General features: G+C 39.1%; 1 protein-coding gene across 1 annotated transcript; it reads left to right on the top strand.

Annotated features, from left to right (window-relative positions):
* The first annotated feature begins 6,898 nt into the window (after nt 1–6,898).
* Nucleotides 6,899–16,442, top strand: AQP11 (aquaporin 11). Its single transcript, XM_010220598.2, has 3 exons — nt 6,899–7,588; nt 12,352–12,468; nt 16,289–16,442. Exons 1-3 carry the CDS (start codon nt 7,015–7,017, stop codon nt 16,339–16,341), a joined length of 744 nt encoding a protein of 247 aa, XP_010218900.2. The 5' UTR covers nt 6,899–7,014; the 3' UTR covers nt 16,342–16,442.
* Nucleotides 16,443–18,191: the final 1,749 nt, after the last annotated feature.

Genomic DNA, 18,191 nt, shown 5'->3' with positions numbered 1-18,191 from the left:
TTTTTTTTTTCCTCTTAAAAGCTTTCATCACCTGTTCATAAAGAAAAGGAGAGCTCCTATTTGTCTTCCGAACAACTGCTATTGTGCTTTTGAAGCTAAAAGCAACATATGAGTCATTATCACTGTACCATTTGGGAAAGAGAACGAAACTGCTTTCCCACCAAGAAGTTTATGACACACTTGATATCATATGTTATTTGATAAATTCTTTCATATTTTTCAAAGGAATATGATGTTTGATACCAGGTTCAGGCTCTTGGCAATTATATGTTTACATCAATGTGTTGATTTATGTTAGAACATTAAGTCACCTCCAATTAAACATTAATTCAATAACTACTTTGCCTGGGCCAAAACTTTGCTTTGCTAGCAAATGCAAAAGCAAATATTAAAGAACTGCCCACACAATACAGTGAACGCTACTCACAACCCAGATCAGTGAGAAAAATGGCAAAAATGAGTATTAACAAAGTTGAAAACTTTTCAGAGGGTTTAACTGTACACCTGAAAGCAAGACAGTGTGCTAAAAGACTGCTGACTCCAAGTCTTCTAAGCAAGCCCAGCAAAACACAAATATTTAAATATATTTTAATGCTACACAAGGAAGAGTCTCTCTTGACTTTCTTTCCAGCCTTGAAGCCAGGTTTACATAAAAAACGAGCCTCTCTAGCCCAGGAGAAATTTGTTCATTTTCCTCCATTGCGCTTTAAAGAATCAGAGAAAGCTGATCATCAGTAACAGCAATTGGAATCATTTTTGCAGACTTTGTAGCAAGTTTAGCAGAATATTGCATTTTGCTTTTGCGTATTTTTTTTTTCCTTGGGAAAACCCACAGGTAAAAAGTTAATAACATTTTTGTTGTTGTTGATCTACAGGACTGTGCATAATAAACAAAAACACAGAATTCTGTTTAAAAAGTGTTTGGGGCACTGTTGTTTTTAAATATACTTGAAATCTAGTCACTTTACTTTAGGACCTCTTCAGCATTTACCTTACAAGTATAACTAAACATAAAGAAATAATAAAAATGTTCACACATCTCCTTATCATTTCAGGACATCTTAATAACTCTGTCTGGTAGAATTTTTGTTTTAAAATAGAATTTCAGATTAATAGCATCCTTTCAGGAACAGCAAGATACTTAAGATGAAACAGAGAAAGGGATACATAGAGCACTGCAGAATTATGACAAACATATCTGAAGAAATATCACTAGCAAATAGACTTTTTAGGCCTAGTAAATAGGCATGTTATATGCATTTAAATACATATATAGTTTAAGACAAATATAAACTAGTTGGACACAATGGCATGGAGAATAATGTCAAATAATCCTGAAGAAAGCACTTGGGTTTTAGATCTATTATCAGGAATAAGTCAGAATAAATCTACCCTAAAGATCTAGCTCATTTTTGCAAGCCTGGAATTTGGAAAAATATTTTGAAAGTTTTCAATTGGACCCAATGGTAATGCCAAGAGATAATAAACACTGAGCTATACCATACCACTTTACAGAACTCTTGTTCAGTATAAAAAGGGCTGCATTTTAATGCGAGCAGCTCTACTCTTGAAAGAATTTCAGACAGATGGAAAGCAGCACAAAGCAAACAAAAGATGAAGGGCTTCACACTGGGCAATTTAAAACATTGAACCAGCAATTGCCACTTTACTATCATGAATGAGGCTGTGGCAGCTAACACCAAAGCTGAAGAAAGGAAAAGCCAAGGACTGTTGTATTATGCAACTCAGAGATTAGTCACATATAGCTACCATATTTCTGAAACCTGGGCCAGGTGAGACTTCAGATGGAGTTCCCAACAAAACCTTCACTTTGAGCAGGATGCAACTTTAAGCAGAATTTTCACAGCTATTTAGAAACATTAAAAATCATAAGATAAAATCTGCTCCCTTGCTAGTATGTCAATTATGTGGACATGTCATATGATGTGACATCATATGACAATGATGTGGACATCAATTAACTGGAGGTGTACAAATTAGGATTAATGGGTTCCAACCTGTATGTTTATACATCACGTGCAGATGTCGAGGAACCATCACTGACTAAGGTTAAGTCTCTGACATTTCTACAATAAAACATGAGCAAAATAAACATTGCTTTGAGAGTAAGAGCATGCTTGAATCTTTACTATACTCATTCTAAAAATCAACATAATTAACCTTCTTTTTCACCAGAAGAAGGAAAAAAAAAAAAAGTAGAATTCTATTGGGAAATACTACTAAGGTATTAGTAATTTTGAGACCTACATGTTAACTTTCTACCATAAATACACATTTGTGATGAGACATTCCTATTCTGTATGTACTTTCCCAAGTAAATTCAGCCAGCTTCAAATCTAACTACATATTTCAGTATGCCTATGAAAATCTTGTTAGCTTTCTCTACTCTTTCTAAACTACTGCTCATAATTTTAGGAAAAAAAAAATTTAAAACACATAAACTGTGCTGATCAGCAAGATACAGATGGATATAATAATCCCCGTTTTCCATAGCCAAGGATACATTCCCTCTTATTTTAAATGCAAAATAACACATTAGCCTCTTGAGAAATGTCCAGTAACTATGAAATGCAGATTATAGTTTAATAGAAGTTTCTGTAGCAGACGCTGTGCATGGCCATGACGTGGCAGATGCTCTATATATAACTACGAAAGAAATATTATGCATCATTTGAGACTGCAGCATTCATCTGGAACAGGATTTTGTCTCATTATATTCCAGAAAAAATGAAATCTTATAAAAGATCCTAAACCTTACTAGCTCCAGTCAGTAGATATTTTTCCAAATATTTCCCCATTTATGTGTGGAGTTCCTCCCCACTGTGTGTGTGTGTGGGGGGGGAAGGCTTAAGAGCTAGGGCCTTTAGGAAAAAAAAAAAATGAGCTTTTTTCTTTGCCTTTAGCTTTTAGAGTTTTTTGAGGGGTTGTGTATATTAGCCTGCCTTCAAAACGAGAAGAGTTAGATTCTTCTATTTTCAAACATGACCTGACAAACAGATGTAATAATTTGATTTCACTGTCACAGTCTTAAGGGGATGAAAAAAAAAAAAAAAAACACACATTTGTAGGGCTCAAAAGAAAATCAAAAGCACTGGCAGCATCAGATACAGCAATTCTTTGCATACAAGCCCTGCCTTCAAATCATCACTCTCTTAAAAGCAATCCATTTTTACTCTAGGCATATTGAAGATTTTATGTTAAATTTCTAGTCCTATACACACTACTGCAATGGTAAGGGGTGAGTTTTTACAGAAAAAAAAAATCTGTTGTGGATCACATTGAAAGCTACAGCTGTTATTATACGGTATAATAATTTTTATTTATACTAAAAAATTGTCTTGCTACCTCAGAGGTTAAGAAGAAGAGGTCAGGGATGAATTTGGAGATTTCTTCCTCATTTAATCTACCAAGTAATGTTTCTTGTTCATTTTTTAGGAAAAAGGAGGCTCAGGGCTTAGGAAAAGGGGCACAGGACCCCCCATCCTTTCTATTAAAGCCTCCAGAAGATGGTGACAGCCGTTTTCCATCATCCTTACACTTATCCTATAGAGAACTGCTGTGCCCATAGGGGCAGTGGAGCTTTTTAGTGCAAAGTCTGCACAGTAAAGCAGCTGGAAAGGGGTAATGCCCCAAACCACCACAGCTGTTTTTAGAAAACAGCTGTGCTGAAGCTTCAGGTTTGCCTTGGCCCCAGCTCAACAAGGTTCTTCTGTCTGAAGGCAATTACTTTTAGCTCCTGTATCTAACCAGTTTCTAGCAAAGTTTTAAATAAGGGTGGAAGAAACCCTACCAATGTGGGGAGAAAACAACTAAATCACAAGGGGACACATGCACTCCCTGCTATACAGATGGCTGAACTACAGATTCTGGACTTCTGCAATTGTTTTTAAATACTATAGTGGTTGGGAGCATTTGCCAGCATCTTGCAGCATCATAATGCCCAGTTTCACCCTTGCAAAACCATCCAAGAGTTCTAAGTATATTAATACTCTAAATGACTCACCTTCCATAGAAAAAGGGAACAGACTGGGGAATTCTAGAAAAGAAGAGTAGTGTGGCCATACATATAGCTGGGCAAAGTTAACTATGGAAAGAGCAGAAAATCAGGGAAGCTGAGCAGAAAGGGAAAGCAGGAATGTATAGAAATGCTGGTACAGGAGCAAAGACACAAGCACCAATATGCAGAGAAAAATATGGAAAAAAAAGGATGCAGAATGACTCTGATTTTTTTTTTAAGAGGAAAATAAAATAAAAAAACAGATTCATGTTTCATACCTCCTGGCATGAAGGAGGCCAGGCAGAAGCACAAAGGAATCAATCCGGTACACAAAGGAGAAGACGGAGCAGGCACAGGAATGAGACAGGAAGCCAGTGGTGCTACAAGCACGAAGAAACTGAGGTGCTCAACTCTGTCCACAGAAACTAGGATATGAATGTTAAAAGATATCCCAGGCTTCAGTGTGCCTTTAAATATATATATATATATATATACAAATTACAGACTTAAGGGCTTATACCTGTATCCTGAAAACCTGTGTTCTTACCTATCCATGGCAAACACACAAAATAAAGCTGCTGCAGGGTCACACCAAAAGCAGTTGTTTGGAAGGACACTACCATCTGGTGGTCAAAAGAAGAAGAAAAGTGCACCATGAATACACCGTGAAGGTAATATTTGGAGTTGGTCCTTTAGATAACTGTGACTTTTCTGATCCTATTCATTCTGATTCTCTTATTCATTCTCTAGCAATTCAAAAGAATACAGCCTATTCTTTCGTAGCACACCAGCTACATTTAGTTATATAATAAAAGTAATACAAAACTGATTTCCAAATCATTCCCAGATAAAAAGACTATTCACCTCAAATTTTCTGTTTATCCGTTTGAAAATAAGCATTTTGAGGCTACCATTCACTCAGTGCATGAAAGAGAGTTCCTAGACTCCAGTCATTAGATGTTACTTTATTACAGGTATCTAGTAAAAGCTACAATATCATCTGTAGAAAAGAAATTAAAATGATAGATAACTTTTCCAAGTCAGATGATGCATAATAGTCCATGCTGACAACAACCACACTCATATATCAGTTATCACCAGTTCCTTCAAAATTGAGGGCAAAAAGCTGTGGCCAAAGCAGAAAGGAAGCACATATATATGCTTTTATATATATATAACCTTCAATTACCGAGCTGGGAGCTGGCAGGAAATATGACACTGGAGAACAGAGATTACTGTGGTGGGGGCATCCATAAGCAGCAGGAGTTCCTATGGCAGCGAGTACAGATGACCTAGGACCCAAAGCTATAGAAAACCAGGTTTCATTAATTCAACTGCTCCAAGAACTTCCTCTCTAAGCAGAGTTGAGTGAGAACAAAGAAATATAAATAAATACATTTGAGGGGGAAAGCTTTGCTATAGACTGTAATGGTATGATTTTCAAATATTAGTGTTTCTCTTTTTAGCACATTCATGTTTAAAGCTTCTTGTATTCACAAATGTTACTTAAATCACTACCACAAGCAGCAGGTGCCAACTCCAAAGTGGCAATTTAATGAACCTTGCAATTTTACAAGGCACCTTTTCCAGCTTATAAGCGGGCCGTCCGCTTTGTCCAATCCGGTATAATTTGGACACGGCATTTGGGACGAGATGGAATAGTCCCACGTCCAAGACACAGCCAAGGAAGAGCAAGAGCAAAATTCCGCGAGTCAGATTCACAAATGTTACTTAAATCACTACCACAAGCAGCAGGTGCCAACCTGCTAAACCTGCTAAAGTTGCCAAAGTGGCAACTTTATTATCCTGATCCTTACTTCTCACAGGACACTTCAGTGTCGCTTCAGCAGCGCTTCAGCTTTACAGATCATTAACAAACAAACCAGGGTTTTATTGCTCAAAAAAAAAAAAAAAAAAAAAAAAAAAAAAAAAAAAAACGCGAGAGGCACCATCATGGCTATCTTAGAGTCACGGAGAGGGGAGGGCAGTCTCTTCCAGAAACATACCTGCATATTAACATTGCAGGCAGCAGTGAATGGAAAATTCAGCTTGCAGCTTAATCGCAACATTGATGCTGACCATATTCTGGGCATGTCTTTCCCAGGAACTAGCACCAAAACATAAGCTAAAGGAGCACAGCGCCTATTTTTCAGTGCTGTTCCCAAGGCATTCAGAGCCTGCTGCAAACCCCAATGCTACCACATTTTGCAGAAAGGGAACAGCACCTAAGTTTAGCTTTGCTTCCACTAGAGCAGCACAAGAAGGCAATGGTGTCCCCCACAATCAAGAGGAAGGGGCTGAAGCCACTGCCGCCCCCGCAGTTTGTAAAGCAAAGCTCCCCAAAACACCGAAACAGACAAATAAATAAATAAATAAACATTTTAAGCACCTTAGCCCTCCTCCACGCGGCAGCCCACGGCTCAGACTCGTGCGCGAGAGGCAGGAGCCGGCAGGGACGCCCGGACACCTCAGGTCGCCTCGCGGCGCCTCAGCGCGAGGCGCGAAAGCGGCGGCGCCTCGCGCGCATGCGCCGCTCTCACCCCGCGCCCTTTTCGCTCTCCCCTCGTCCTGTCGCGCGGCCGTTAGGGCCGTTAGCGGTGCCCGTTAGGAACCGTTAGGAGCCGTTGGCGGCTCTTTCTCCGTGGCGGGGCGGCCTTGCCGGGTGGGCGGTTATTCTTTAACCCCCCGCCGCGTCTCCCTCCTCCTTCCCCGCCTCCGCTCCGCCTCTCGCCACGCTCCTGAGCAGCTCCGCGCGCGGGCCGGGAGGAGCCGCCTCGGCTGCGCTGCCCTGTGTGCCGCCTCCTCGCCCCGCTCCGGCCGGCTGAGGGGAGCGGGAGCTGCCTGCACACAGCGGCCTTCCCCCTGCCCCCTTCCCCGCCTCAAGCCGGGGCAGGGAGCTCCCTACCTGAGAGGAGGAGGCGGCGGCTCCCCCGCCATGGGCAGCGCGGCCGGCCCTGCAGCGTGAGCCCTCCTCGCAGCCCGGGCAGCCCCTCGCCATGGCCGGCGCGCTCTGGCCCTCGCTGCTGCTGATGGCGGCCGTGGTGGCGGCCGTGGCGCTCTGCCGCCTGGGGCCGGGCCGCCGGCGGGGCGCTTTGCTGCGGGAGCTCTTGAGCACCTTCCAGATTTGCGCTTGCACCAACGAGCTGTGCCTGCTGGCCGCGGCGGAGCTGCCGCCGCCCGCCGCGCTGCCGCTCACCTACGGCCTCACCGTGCTGCACGGCGTGACGCTGGCGGGCAGCGCGGGCAACCCGTGCGGCACCTTGCAGCAGGCGTGGGCGGGCGCCGTGCGGCCCCGCGCCGCCGCGCTCCGCATCGGTGCCCAGTTCGTCGCCGCCGCGCTCGCCAGGGGCTTCATGCAGCTCGTGTGGAGCCTGGGGGCGGCCGAGGCGCACGTCGGAGCGCGCTGGCAGCGCTGCGGCCACCCGCTGCAGACCACGGAGGCGCAGGCCTTCTTCATAGAGCTGCTCTTCTCGGCCGTTTTCCAGCTGGCCGTGCTGCGGGTGGACTCGATCCCTCCCAACTTCAGAGTCCATTTCATTGCTCTGCTCATCACCATGCTCGTATATTCAGGTTAGTCTTTTTATTCCCCCTATATTTCCACCATCAAATAGTAATCTTTCTTTTTCTTTTTCATTTAGAATGCGAGGATCATGTAGCATTCTGTAGGGGGAAATATATATTTCCTAATCTATTTTTTTTTATTTCCCCCAAAAAAGTCTTTGATCCTGCAAATGCACTGCCCAGGCAGAGGTCATGTGCAGCTTACATAAACTTTGCCTCGATAGATTCAGCTACGTGATTGTGGCTAAGAATGGAGTGAGTTGCATGTTCCAACCATACGAAATCTGCAGGTAATACGGCTGATAATTTCACTGAGCTCTTGCGGAGATACCTTGGTGAAAAATAGTTTCATAATCTGACCTCATATTGCATTAGGCGTTTCATGCAAGGTGTGCTGCAGTGTGTCCCGGTCCCAAAGGGCACCGGGAGAAAGTGCCGCCGTCTGCACAGGGGAAAGGATGGTTGTGCAATGTCCCTGTGCAGACCTGTGACCTGTATGTGCCACGTTTAAACAGCATGTAACTTATATTGGTGACATCTACCCTGGTCAGCGTTCGCTAATTCAGACACAGGAATGAGCATTTGTGGCACGCGGAGAGATACAGTAGTTTCTGAGCACCCATGAAACCAAGTGTTCAAACAAAATTGTCAGGTGCCTGTTATATCGTGACATCTACTGGCATCCTGGTTGCCGTGGCCTCTCTCCCACTTCTTGCCCCTCTGGTTGGTGTTACCTACACAATTTCTTTCCACTCTGTTGGTGCCCCTTGCACTCTGCAGCGCAGAGCTTTTACCTACATCCCATTGCTTCAGAGTGGCCTCCAAGGGGGTGGGTTGGGCTGGGAGGACAATTCTATATGTTGGGATACCGGGAAATGAAAGAGGGACAGGTACAGAGCTCATTGTACTGGGTGGTGCTTCAGCTGCCACTGCAGAGAAAGTCACTGAGAGGGGGACAAAACTTCCTCATCTGTGGATGTCTGGAGTACCTTGACTCCTTGTCTTGAAGGCTTTGCTATATTTAACATAGGTACATAGAATACGGCAGAAGTTTCAGATGTGTAAAAGATCCTTACGCATAATGTTTAGCTGAAAGAATAAAAAGAAGAGGTCCATAGAGAATTTTTATAACTAATTTGGTAATTTGAACTACTTTTTAAAATTATTTTTTGAGGCAGAGGCATTTATAGCACACTGAATGTATTCCTAAATTGCTCAGTTAAAGCGTAGCCAAAGATTATACTGCCTCTTCTAGGCACATAGAAAGCTGGATTCCTGATTAACATTCCTTTGGTGCTTAGCAAACAGTCCTGAAAATAATGCGTGTCACGTTGCCTTTCTCTTAGCTAGTTCCCCTAGTGAATTTATGCCTGTGTTGTTGGCCAGGCTGGCCTCATTCTAGCAGAAGGCTGAGTACCAGGGCCCCTTCCTTGTTGCCTTTTTGGGCTTAATGCTACCAGTGCACTCAATCTGCATATACTTCTAGGAAACAACACATCTGCTGAACCCAGGCATATTCCATATGCAGTTTCACTATGTTGTATCATCTGCATAAGATCTTGCACTTTCTGGACATTTTCCTTTTCTTTTTAATCTAGTATCAAAACTGCTGCAAAATACTTATGCCTTCCAGGAATAAGATCTAGCACCTGTTTTTGCCTCCTTATGAGTGAAATCTGATTCTTTTTTGTGCACTCTGCTCTGGACTTTTTAAGATTCTGTGATTCTTGGCTGTACACTCAGGTTCAAAAAGGAAGGTGAGATTGCATTCTTCCCTTGCAAGAGTTGGGAGCCCTCCCCAAATGTGGATTGAAGCTTCTTGAAGTTAAGGATGTGAAACCCAAGATTCTTATCACTGAGCGATTACACAAGAAATGTGGGAACACTGCTGTGGCTCTCACTATCTTCCTATGATAAGATGACAGAATTTTATCTTTTTAGCATATTTTACAGATTCCCAAAGTTTTGTTTTTGTTCCTCCTTCCCCTCTGCCTACATCAAAACATTCCCTTCTCCCATGCCCTCACTTCTGAGGGCTGCTGAAGGATGCCTTCCCACACTTGCTCAGCACATCCTCCTGACAGTCTCCAGAGTAGCTATAACTGCCAAAAAAAGATCCTGCAGTCTCAATTCCCATTTTGGGGGGGGATTCCCTTGTTCTGGAAAACTGATGCCTGACAAGTGGCTTAAGAGATAAGTGCTTCACAAGGGTGGTCGGGAGAGTGAATTTCTGCATTAGGTGTTACAGACAAAAACTCCAGCAGAAGAAGTTTGGTATATGGTCATTGAAGGCAGGCAGGTACTTAATTGGACCGTATCATTCTCAGGAAATGTTTTGCACCTCTTTACTGACGTTTTATAAGGAACTTGAGCACTTTCTTTAGGAAGAATGAATCTTTTTTTCTATTCAACCAGTGCCAAAAGGCTAGGCAACCAGCACTAAATTTAGGCAAAGCAATGCTGAGTTAGACAAGTTGGTAATATCCTTGCTTCCTTTAAAAATACTGCATAGTTTATAATATCATATGAAGAATGGTTTTTCAAACTTCAGCTTGAAAGATACAGTGTTCTAGGTAGGAAGTCCAAAAGAAACTTAGAAAACAAATTTCACATTAATGGTTTCCTTTCATACTTTTTAAAATATGAAACAAATAAAAACATAAACAAAACATAAAAACAATTTGTGCTTTTAGAACCTGCATTTATTCACTTACAAAGGAACCAGAAATATTAGAAAGCACGTATATCATCATATGTCAGCCTAGGGTTTATATTCTAGTTCGATATGTTTAAAAGCTATACCCTGAAGGAGGAAAGAAAAAAAAAAAGGCTGTATTCTTGATTGTAAAAAGGAATTTCTCTTATTTCATATCAAATCTAGCTTGGGTAGAATTTTGAAATATAGCCATATTCCTAAGGCTTATGTCCATCTAAAGTAATTGATGTACTTAAACGGCTGTAAAACATTAAACCGTATGTTTTACAGTTGACTGAGATCAATTGATAGGAAAAGTGTTGGTAGGTTACTGCTACATGTGCCCCTTTAAAGTTGCTTGGATATACCATGCAACTCATTCCAAAAATAACATTAGATGGCAAAGTAAATATTTGCAGAATTAAAAACTGTCCCTGTAGCTTTTCTTCTGCAATTTCTCTTCCATGGCTATAAATACTGTGCTTTTTTTTTTTTAATTTGGTCTTGCACAGAAAACGTTTTTTATATAAGTACATAAAGTACATATTGTACACAAAGCTCCAATTCCATGCACAATCCATTTTTTTTTCTACTGAATAGAGGGGAAAAAAGAGATGATTCTGTCTTTAAGTGTTAACAGAATATATTAGAGGCTAAGAATGCAGGCCATATGACTGTTCATAAAGGAAAATCTGAGGAAATTCCTTTGAGAAAAGTAGAGAAAGAAGAACATCTTTTTAGGGCTTTTTCATTTACAGGCAATATTACAAAGAAGCGAGAAATGCATGAAATAGGTTAGATGTTTCTGAGCCAAACATGTCAAGGTAAAAATGTCAAATATATTTTTTATATTTTTTGATGTCCTAATTTTGCTTTTGTCTCTAGTAATTTTAAAATAAAAATTGTCTTCTCACACACTGTGCTGGAACACACATTAGGTTTATATCAGCTATGTCAAGGATGTTACACTTTCTTTCCCATCAAAGGGAAAGGGAATTTCTCTATCTTGAGGGTGAAATTCTGCTCCTGGATGTGTTTTGTTGCGTGTAGGAGTACGAGGAGTGAATTTATACATGGAGGGAAGCAAATTGTTACATGGCCTTTCTAGCAGTAGTGGAAGTTGTTAATATGTCAAGATGCAGAAGAACAGAGTGCACAGTAAGTCTGAATTACTGTGGAGAACAAGTGTCAAATCAGAGTGAATTGAACAGGTCAAGGAAGGTTAAAACTTTCCCAAATTGTAGTAATGGGAAAAGAAATAATAAGGAAATAAAAAGAAATAAAAAGAAGAACAAAATGGCAAATTACTTAACTGAAACTTTGAGGAAACTTTGGCTATTACAGAAGCATGAGATTTGTACAAATGGCAAGTTCAAAGCTCACACTAGCTTCTTAAGCCTGTGAAAATCAAGCATAAGCTTTAAGAAAGTCAAGTTAATTTAATTAGGCAATGATACTGTATAGAAACAGATTGACAGATAGAACAGACGTGGGCAGTTAGTAAGTAATAGTACAGAACTATAGAAAATTGATTTTATTATTGCTGCTTTTTCAGCAAGTTTGCAATGACAGGAGCAACATGTCAAAATTAAAAACGCTTACCTCCAGGTTCATCTGTGATATAATTATAATTTACTAATTATTTATATATAAATTATATGAATATATGCATATATTTTTATGTATATATATAATTCTGACAGTTCTAAAAGCATTAGATAGATTATAAGCAACACAGTTAGCATAACAGTAGCAAGGCAACTTATGGTCTTATCAGCAGAAACATTAGCCAAACCCATATCTTTTATCTTTCTAGCAGATGTTGTTTGAGGAAAGTGCAGCCTGTGCTTCAGTTATTTAAAAACTTGTTTTAGAAAACTACCCAGTTTCATATTTTATTGTTTGGTGAATAACAATTAAAAAAAAATTCTCTCCAAATATTTTCTGCTAATGCGTTTTATTGCACAGTGTGCATTTCTTCTTTCATTTACATTGCATTTACATTTCAGAAATTAATTTAACATAAGTATATGTTGAAAAAGATGGTTTGATTCATGCTGTTTACCTTTTATTTCAGGTGGAAATCTCACAGGAGCAATATTTAACCCAGCATTGGCCTTTTCATTACATCCATATTGTTTCTATGAGAATTTTTTGAGTTATTCGCTAGTATATTGGCTAGCGCCATCCTTAGGTAAGTATTTTCTACTTTGAAAAAGTGTTATTTAGTACAGGGTTCAAAAATTAGGAATTAGGTATTCTTTATTTCATAGTCTTCCAGTATTCATAAAATCCACAAGATGCTTAATTATAATATGTGTACAAGTCATTCTGATTTGTGGTTTCCTTTTGCAAATGTAGGCTGCATATTTTAAACATGTTTAATGGTTTGTGTAGGGTTCCTATAACTTAATAGTCTGTTTTGCAAACCAAAGTTAGATGATTACTCAGTTTGTATGGGGTAATTTGAACAGCATCACTTATTGTACCTAGCAAAACAAACAATGGGATAATTTTAAATGGGAAACATTTAGGTTAACTAGTAAGTTATAAACCAGTGGCCATTTACTTTGGAATGTGGTCCATTTGGAAAAGTCTGTTGATACGTCAGTATTAAATCCAGCCTGTTTGAGGTATGATGGGTGTTCTCACATTGACCAAAAGCCCACCAATTATTAGCCAGACCTGTGCATGCTAGCAGAATCTTAAGAAGGGGAAGAAGCCACTTCAAAGCAAATGCCAACCTGATAAAGCTCAAAAATAAATACAAATTGGTTAGCAGGCAGTCAGTTTCTATCCTGATTTGTGACGTTATATAAGAGTATAAATTTTTTTTTTTTTTTTAGATATTAGGGCAAGTGCTTAAAATAGGCCATGTCAATAATTATCACTATAAAATCAAATCTTTTTCATCTCTGTAGTGTCTAGACTTTGGAGTCCCCATTCTATATCCCCCTTCCCGTCAATCACTATTACAAATAATTTGTTTTACATCTAGGAATAAAGAATGCCTATTTGAGTAATTAGAATTTTTCCAACTTACTTAAATCCCAGTTTCAGTTTAGAACTTAATGATTTAAAATTTGGCTCAGTTCAGATAGAAATGCTTCAAGTAACACTGTTTATTGTTTATAGTTACTTTTACTAATCTTCAGCCTTGTGCTTTGAGGTCACATTAAGGAGCCAATTAACTAATCTCAAGTTCTTTAATGACTGTTAATCCTGCTAGAAGATGCAACAGTAGTACAGGAAACAGGGCAAGCTCTGGAGTACATGCAAAAAACACTGCCAAGGGGTTCAGTTATAACTTCTTCATCTTCTCTGTGTAAGTTTCAGTTGTAGTGACAGTCAGAATGGAGGAAATTATTTTTTAATCCATCTGAAATTCACTTTAATACAGTTTTCTCAAATAGGGCATCCAAGCAGGATCCCTGAACAACTGAGAAGGCTTGCACCATTCCAGTTAGCAGCTACTGAAATGCTTTAAGCAAAGTTGAAGGGAGCACCTATGTTCTATTAGAACATACAATTCTCAGAACTCAAGTTTAGATTTCCATGACCTGATCCATTTTGAGATTATCTGCCTAGTAAACACCCGGCCTTTGTATTTTGACAACTGACATAAGGAAATTCTTTTGCAGAAGTATTTCAGGTGATTGAGGCTTTGGTAAGAAAAAAACAGCACCTGTAGAGTCAACTGGGTATGCAACATGAATTCAAAACGTGTTAGGGAGAAAGATTATATTTCTATGAATATTCACAAATGGTGCATTTGTGCACCATTATATATAAAGAATACATACAGGATACCTTGAATGCTGTCTATAATTTACTAGGGAAATACATTCCAGAGAAAGTAGCTGTAAACGTGTAAACTCAGAATGGTTATGTAACTATTGTAGCAAAACATTTTGTTACAGATATTAGCTCTTTTGACCACCTGAAGGGTAGAATTGTTTATTTTAATAGGAGTGTTTCACTACAAAACAAGGGATTTCATGTATACGTATACCTCATAAATCAAGAATTTTAAACAAGTGTTAGGGATCTGAGGGGGAAATACAGAGAAGATACATAGGAATTTTGAATTGATCAATTCAGGAATGCAGATCTACAAATCTAACACCAAGTGCTATTGTCTTGTGATATATTTTGAAAATTAGAATGTAATGGGAATAAAAAGGTGGGGTTTTTTTTCTCCTTTTTTCCTTCTAGAATTGGACCAAGTGATGACATATTCAGGAAATTAACCTGTTATAATAATAGGGCTCTTATGAAAAGAATCTCTTAAAAAAAAGAACCTCCTAAAAGTAGATGATGAGGGGAAGGATGTTTAAAATGCAATTTTTAAAATCACTTTTAGAGTTTATCTGTCAATGCAAATATTGTTTCAGACTCCTAGAAACAGAGTCATAATGAGAAATTCAAGCATCTAGAACAAAATTTTAATTTGATTTCTCCCTTTTCCCAGCATGTTGGATGAAACTCCAGCTGGCCTCTGCAAAGTGTAGTGCAGTCTCCTTTATAGCCATATCAAATACCCATGAGGACACAGACTAAGACCATTCAATATATAATGGATGTCCTGAACTAGTCATGAAACACTGCTTAGCTCCCTCTCTAAAACAATCTTCTTAGAAAAGATGCTTTGAACAAGAAACAGATTGATAGTTACCTTTACAAGAAGAGAAAAGTAGAAAATTTCTTCAGCATAAGCAAATCCACTGGTGTTTTATGGTCCTTCATGAAGAACTGTAGTTACGGAACTCATTTTTCGAAATGGTTTTACTGAAGTTTCTGTGAAGGTGATTGTAAGTAGCATCAAAACAGATGTGTTACAGACCATCCCGCTGACTATAGGTGGCAAATGAGGTTTGCAAAAACTAGCTAAAGTCTCATGCTTCCAGGCCCTGGTGCTCTGGAATCGTTTCAGTTATTTTGTGGTCATTTGGGAGAACAGCATTGTGCCTGCAATCCAGGAAGTTCCTAAGAAAGTGTTACCAACCAACTGCAGACACTAGAAATATATATATAAATCAGCGTTAATGCTGTGCTTGACCTGCTCACAAACAAGGAAGAATTGGTGGTAAATATGGCTGTTCAGGGTCCAAAGGAAGGCTGGGAAGGTAAACAGAGCTGTTTGGACTTTGGACTTAAAGAGAACAAAATTCTGTTTACTTAGGCAAATGATTGGCAGAATTCTCTGAGAAGATGCCACAAAGAGGAAAGGTATGCAGGAGAGCTGATTGATACTTTGTTTAAGAAAGCACCTGAGAACTCAGTAACAATCTGGTGTGCGCTTAAACTGGGAATTTTGACAGGATGTTTTTCCCACTTGGCTAGACAAGGAGCTTCTCTGTGCAAAAGAGAACAAAATGAGAACATGTAAGAAGTGGAAACAAGGCCAGATAGCAAAGGAGGAGTAAAAGAGAATTTTATCAACATGTTCTTCATAATAACAATGAAGAATGATCATTAGGCTTCACAAGCTCTTCCCAACCCTTCCTTTATAAAACCTGCAGTTAGTTAGAGGACACTTTTCAGCTTCAAAATAAACCCTAAATTGGAATGATCCCCCATTAAAAAAACCCACTGTATCGTGCCTGTTGGCAGTACATCATAACAATGCAGTTGCTATTAAAATAGACGTTGCTAGTGAACTCGGCCTTATCCTAATTGCTAAGAAGTCAAGATCTGGCTGGTTGGTGTGTCACTTATACCCTGGCACAAAGGTAGCAAAGGTAGCAAGAGGAAGGTGCACAGTCAGTGAACTCATCTGGGCAAAGTTTTCCATTCTTGGCTTATACATATCAGAAGCAAAACATACTAAAACATTCAGAGAACAAAATTATCAACACTTTTGGATGTTTGAAAGGTCTACTGAAGCTTTCTTTGCAACAAATTATGTCTGTGTTTACAAAAAGTATTGACGGTCTCCACTGTATGTTAAATGCTTAAATATTTTAGCATTATGTTTATTAATTAAAGGTCTTTTTTGTGTTTTGTCTTTTCAGGCACAATACTTGTCTCTTTTGTATCAGATGAAATCCTTCCTCGGATATCTTGAGAGCGAATTCTGATCTCCAGCAATTTTACATTAAAAAAAAAAAATCACTGAAAGAAAAGTTAAATTGCAGCCACCTGTGGAAAGGAAGCTTTCAGAAAACTTGAGACATTTATTTCTACATCTACATCAGTGTGTTTTCAGATTTTGTTTTTTCAAGTACATGACTGACTTAAGGCTTTGTATTGAAACTTTTATTTTGTAATAGCATATTGGGATATTGAGAGTATTTGCCAACATCTTCAGTCAAGCCATATGAATGTGATGAAAAGGACAGATAAATACTGAGACTTTGTCACTTTATCCATAAGTGCCATAATTACTGACCTTTACTACAACTGCATATAAAATTAATTTTAGAGAAGTACTTTTTTTCAAGTTTGATTTTTATTGGTTTCTTCCCATAGACAGAACCTGCAAAAAAAAAAAAAAGGGGGGGGAGCTGAAGCTTCTTTCATGCTTTTAGTGACCTCTGCTTATTCCTACTTGCAATATATGGCACCTTCAAGAGGAAGAAAGGCTGCACTACTCACTAGAGGAATCTCCACAGCTCCTTTCTAGAGGTACCCTATGCGAAAACAAAATAGTAGGACCAACATTGTTTTAATAATACTCATTGCAGGTAAGTAATTCTTTTCTTCCTTTGGGAAGACTGTCCCACCCTGTCTCACTATAGTGTACTGGAAGTTTATCTTAGCTGGAAGATTGTTAATAAAGTACTGATAAAATTCCACAGAAACATAAGTCAAAGTGCATTTCAGGGAAAACATAATCTTAACCTGATTACTGCTGCCTTTTCAGAAACTAGACAGACTGGACAGTATAAAGAGATGAACAATTCAGAACTTGATTTGTCCTTGATTTTACCTAGTAAGTCTTATAGGATATTTTTCTTGAAATAATTTGCTGGAGTAAGAAGAATTCTTAAAAGCATAAGAAAGCTACATTCCCCCCAAAGGGGCATGCACTTGCTCTTAGAGCCTTGATTGAAGGAAAGAGCAGGGCTGGCTACCCTGAAGTCCTGTTTGCAGCATGAGCTTTCTTTTCTTGACTCCTGGGTAATTGTTTTATAGCTGACAATATACCAAAATAGAGTTTTCAAATTTGATATTAAATTTAGTTTTCACCTCATAGCTACTGGAGTTGGAAGGAGATAGGGTGATAGGGTTAACAAGATCTATATAAATATACATATATATATGTCAGTATTAGGACTCTCTACTCATTACATAAGTCATTTCAGTACCAAACTAGTATTTTAACAACTTTGTTCACCTTGCAAACCCTAATTTAAGAGGGGGAGAGAACTGGACAGGGTTTTTGCACACTAAAAAAAACTGAACCAAGTCTCTAGCAGCTACCGTCCTCAGCTATCTTTCTTGAAAGAGCTTGAGAAGTAAATGATTTCATGTAATTTCTTATTTGTTCCAATAAAAGTTTTTCTAATTACAAAGAATTAAAACATGTTTAGATTATGTTGTAAAACAAAATCAAATGTTTGGACATACTTTTCATATGACTTCTGAGAATTGTGTACTTGTAGTAAGACAGTTCAGACACTTAAAGCATTATGGTCCAGTTGCAGCCTACAAAGATTCTGATAATTCAAGTCTCACACTTCTAAAACAGACTTGGCTTCTACCTATCAGCGTCAGTTGCCTTTCTGCTTTTATCAGTTTCACTGATTTTAAGATGATCCATATGTTAAGAGATTTTCCCCTGAATGGGGCTTTGCCTTTACTGCAGTTCTCAAGGCCAATTTTTAGCCCGAGTTCTTATGAAACAAGCCTTATGTAAGGAATTGGTCTGATGTGTTTATGAGGCTGGGGTGAATGTCTCAAAAAGAGAAAAAG

This window comes from Tinamus guttatus, unplaced genomic scaffold (assembly GCF_059628265.1).
Source record: "Tinamus guttatus ecotype Peru unplaced genomic scaffold, ASM5962826v1 Tinamus_guttatus_pri_ptg000602l, whole genome shotgun sequence".
NCBI lineage: Eukaryota > Metazoa > Chordata > Aves > Tinamiformes > Tinamidae > Tinamus > Tinamus guttatus.
This window is presented reverse-complemented; position numbering and strand designations above follow the sequence as displayed.

What these genes read in the sequence shown, in the direction of transcription:
- AQP11 (XM_010220598.2), top strand. Translation starts at nt 7,015, where the DNA reads ATGGCCGGCGCGCTCTGGCCCTCGCTGCTGCTGATGGCGGCCGTGGTG. An exon ending in CACCATGCTCGTATATTCAG is followed by an intron (nt 7,589 to 12,351) that starts GTTAGTCTTTTT and finishes CTTTTATTTCAG; the next exon opens with GTGGAAATCTCACAGGAGCA. An exon ending in TTGGCTAGCGCCATCCTTAG is followed by an intron (nt 12,469 to 16,288) that starts GTAAGTATTTTC and finishes TTGTCTTTTCAG; the next exon opens with GCACAATACTTGTCTCTTTT.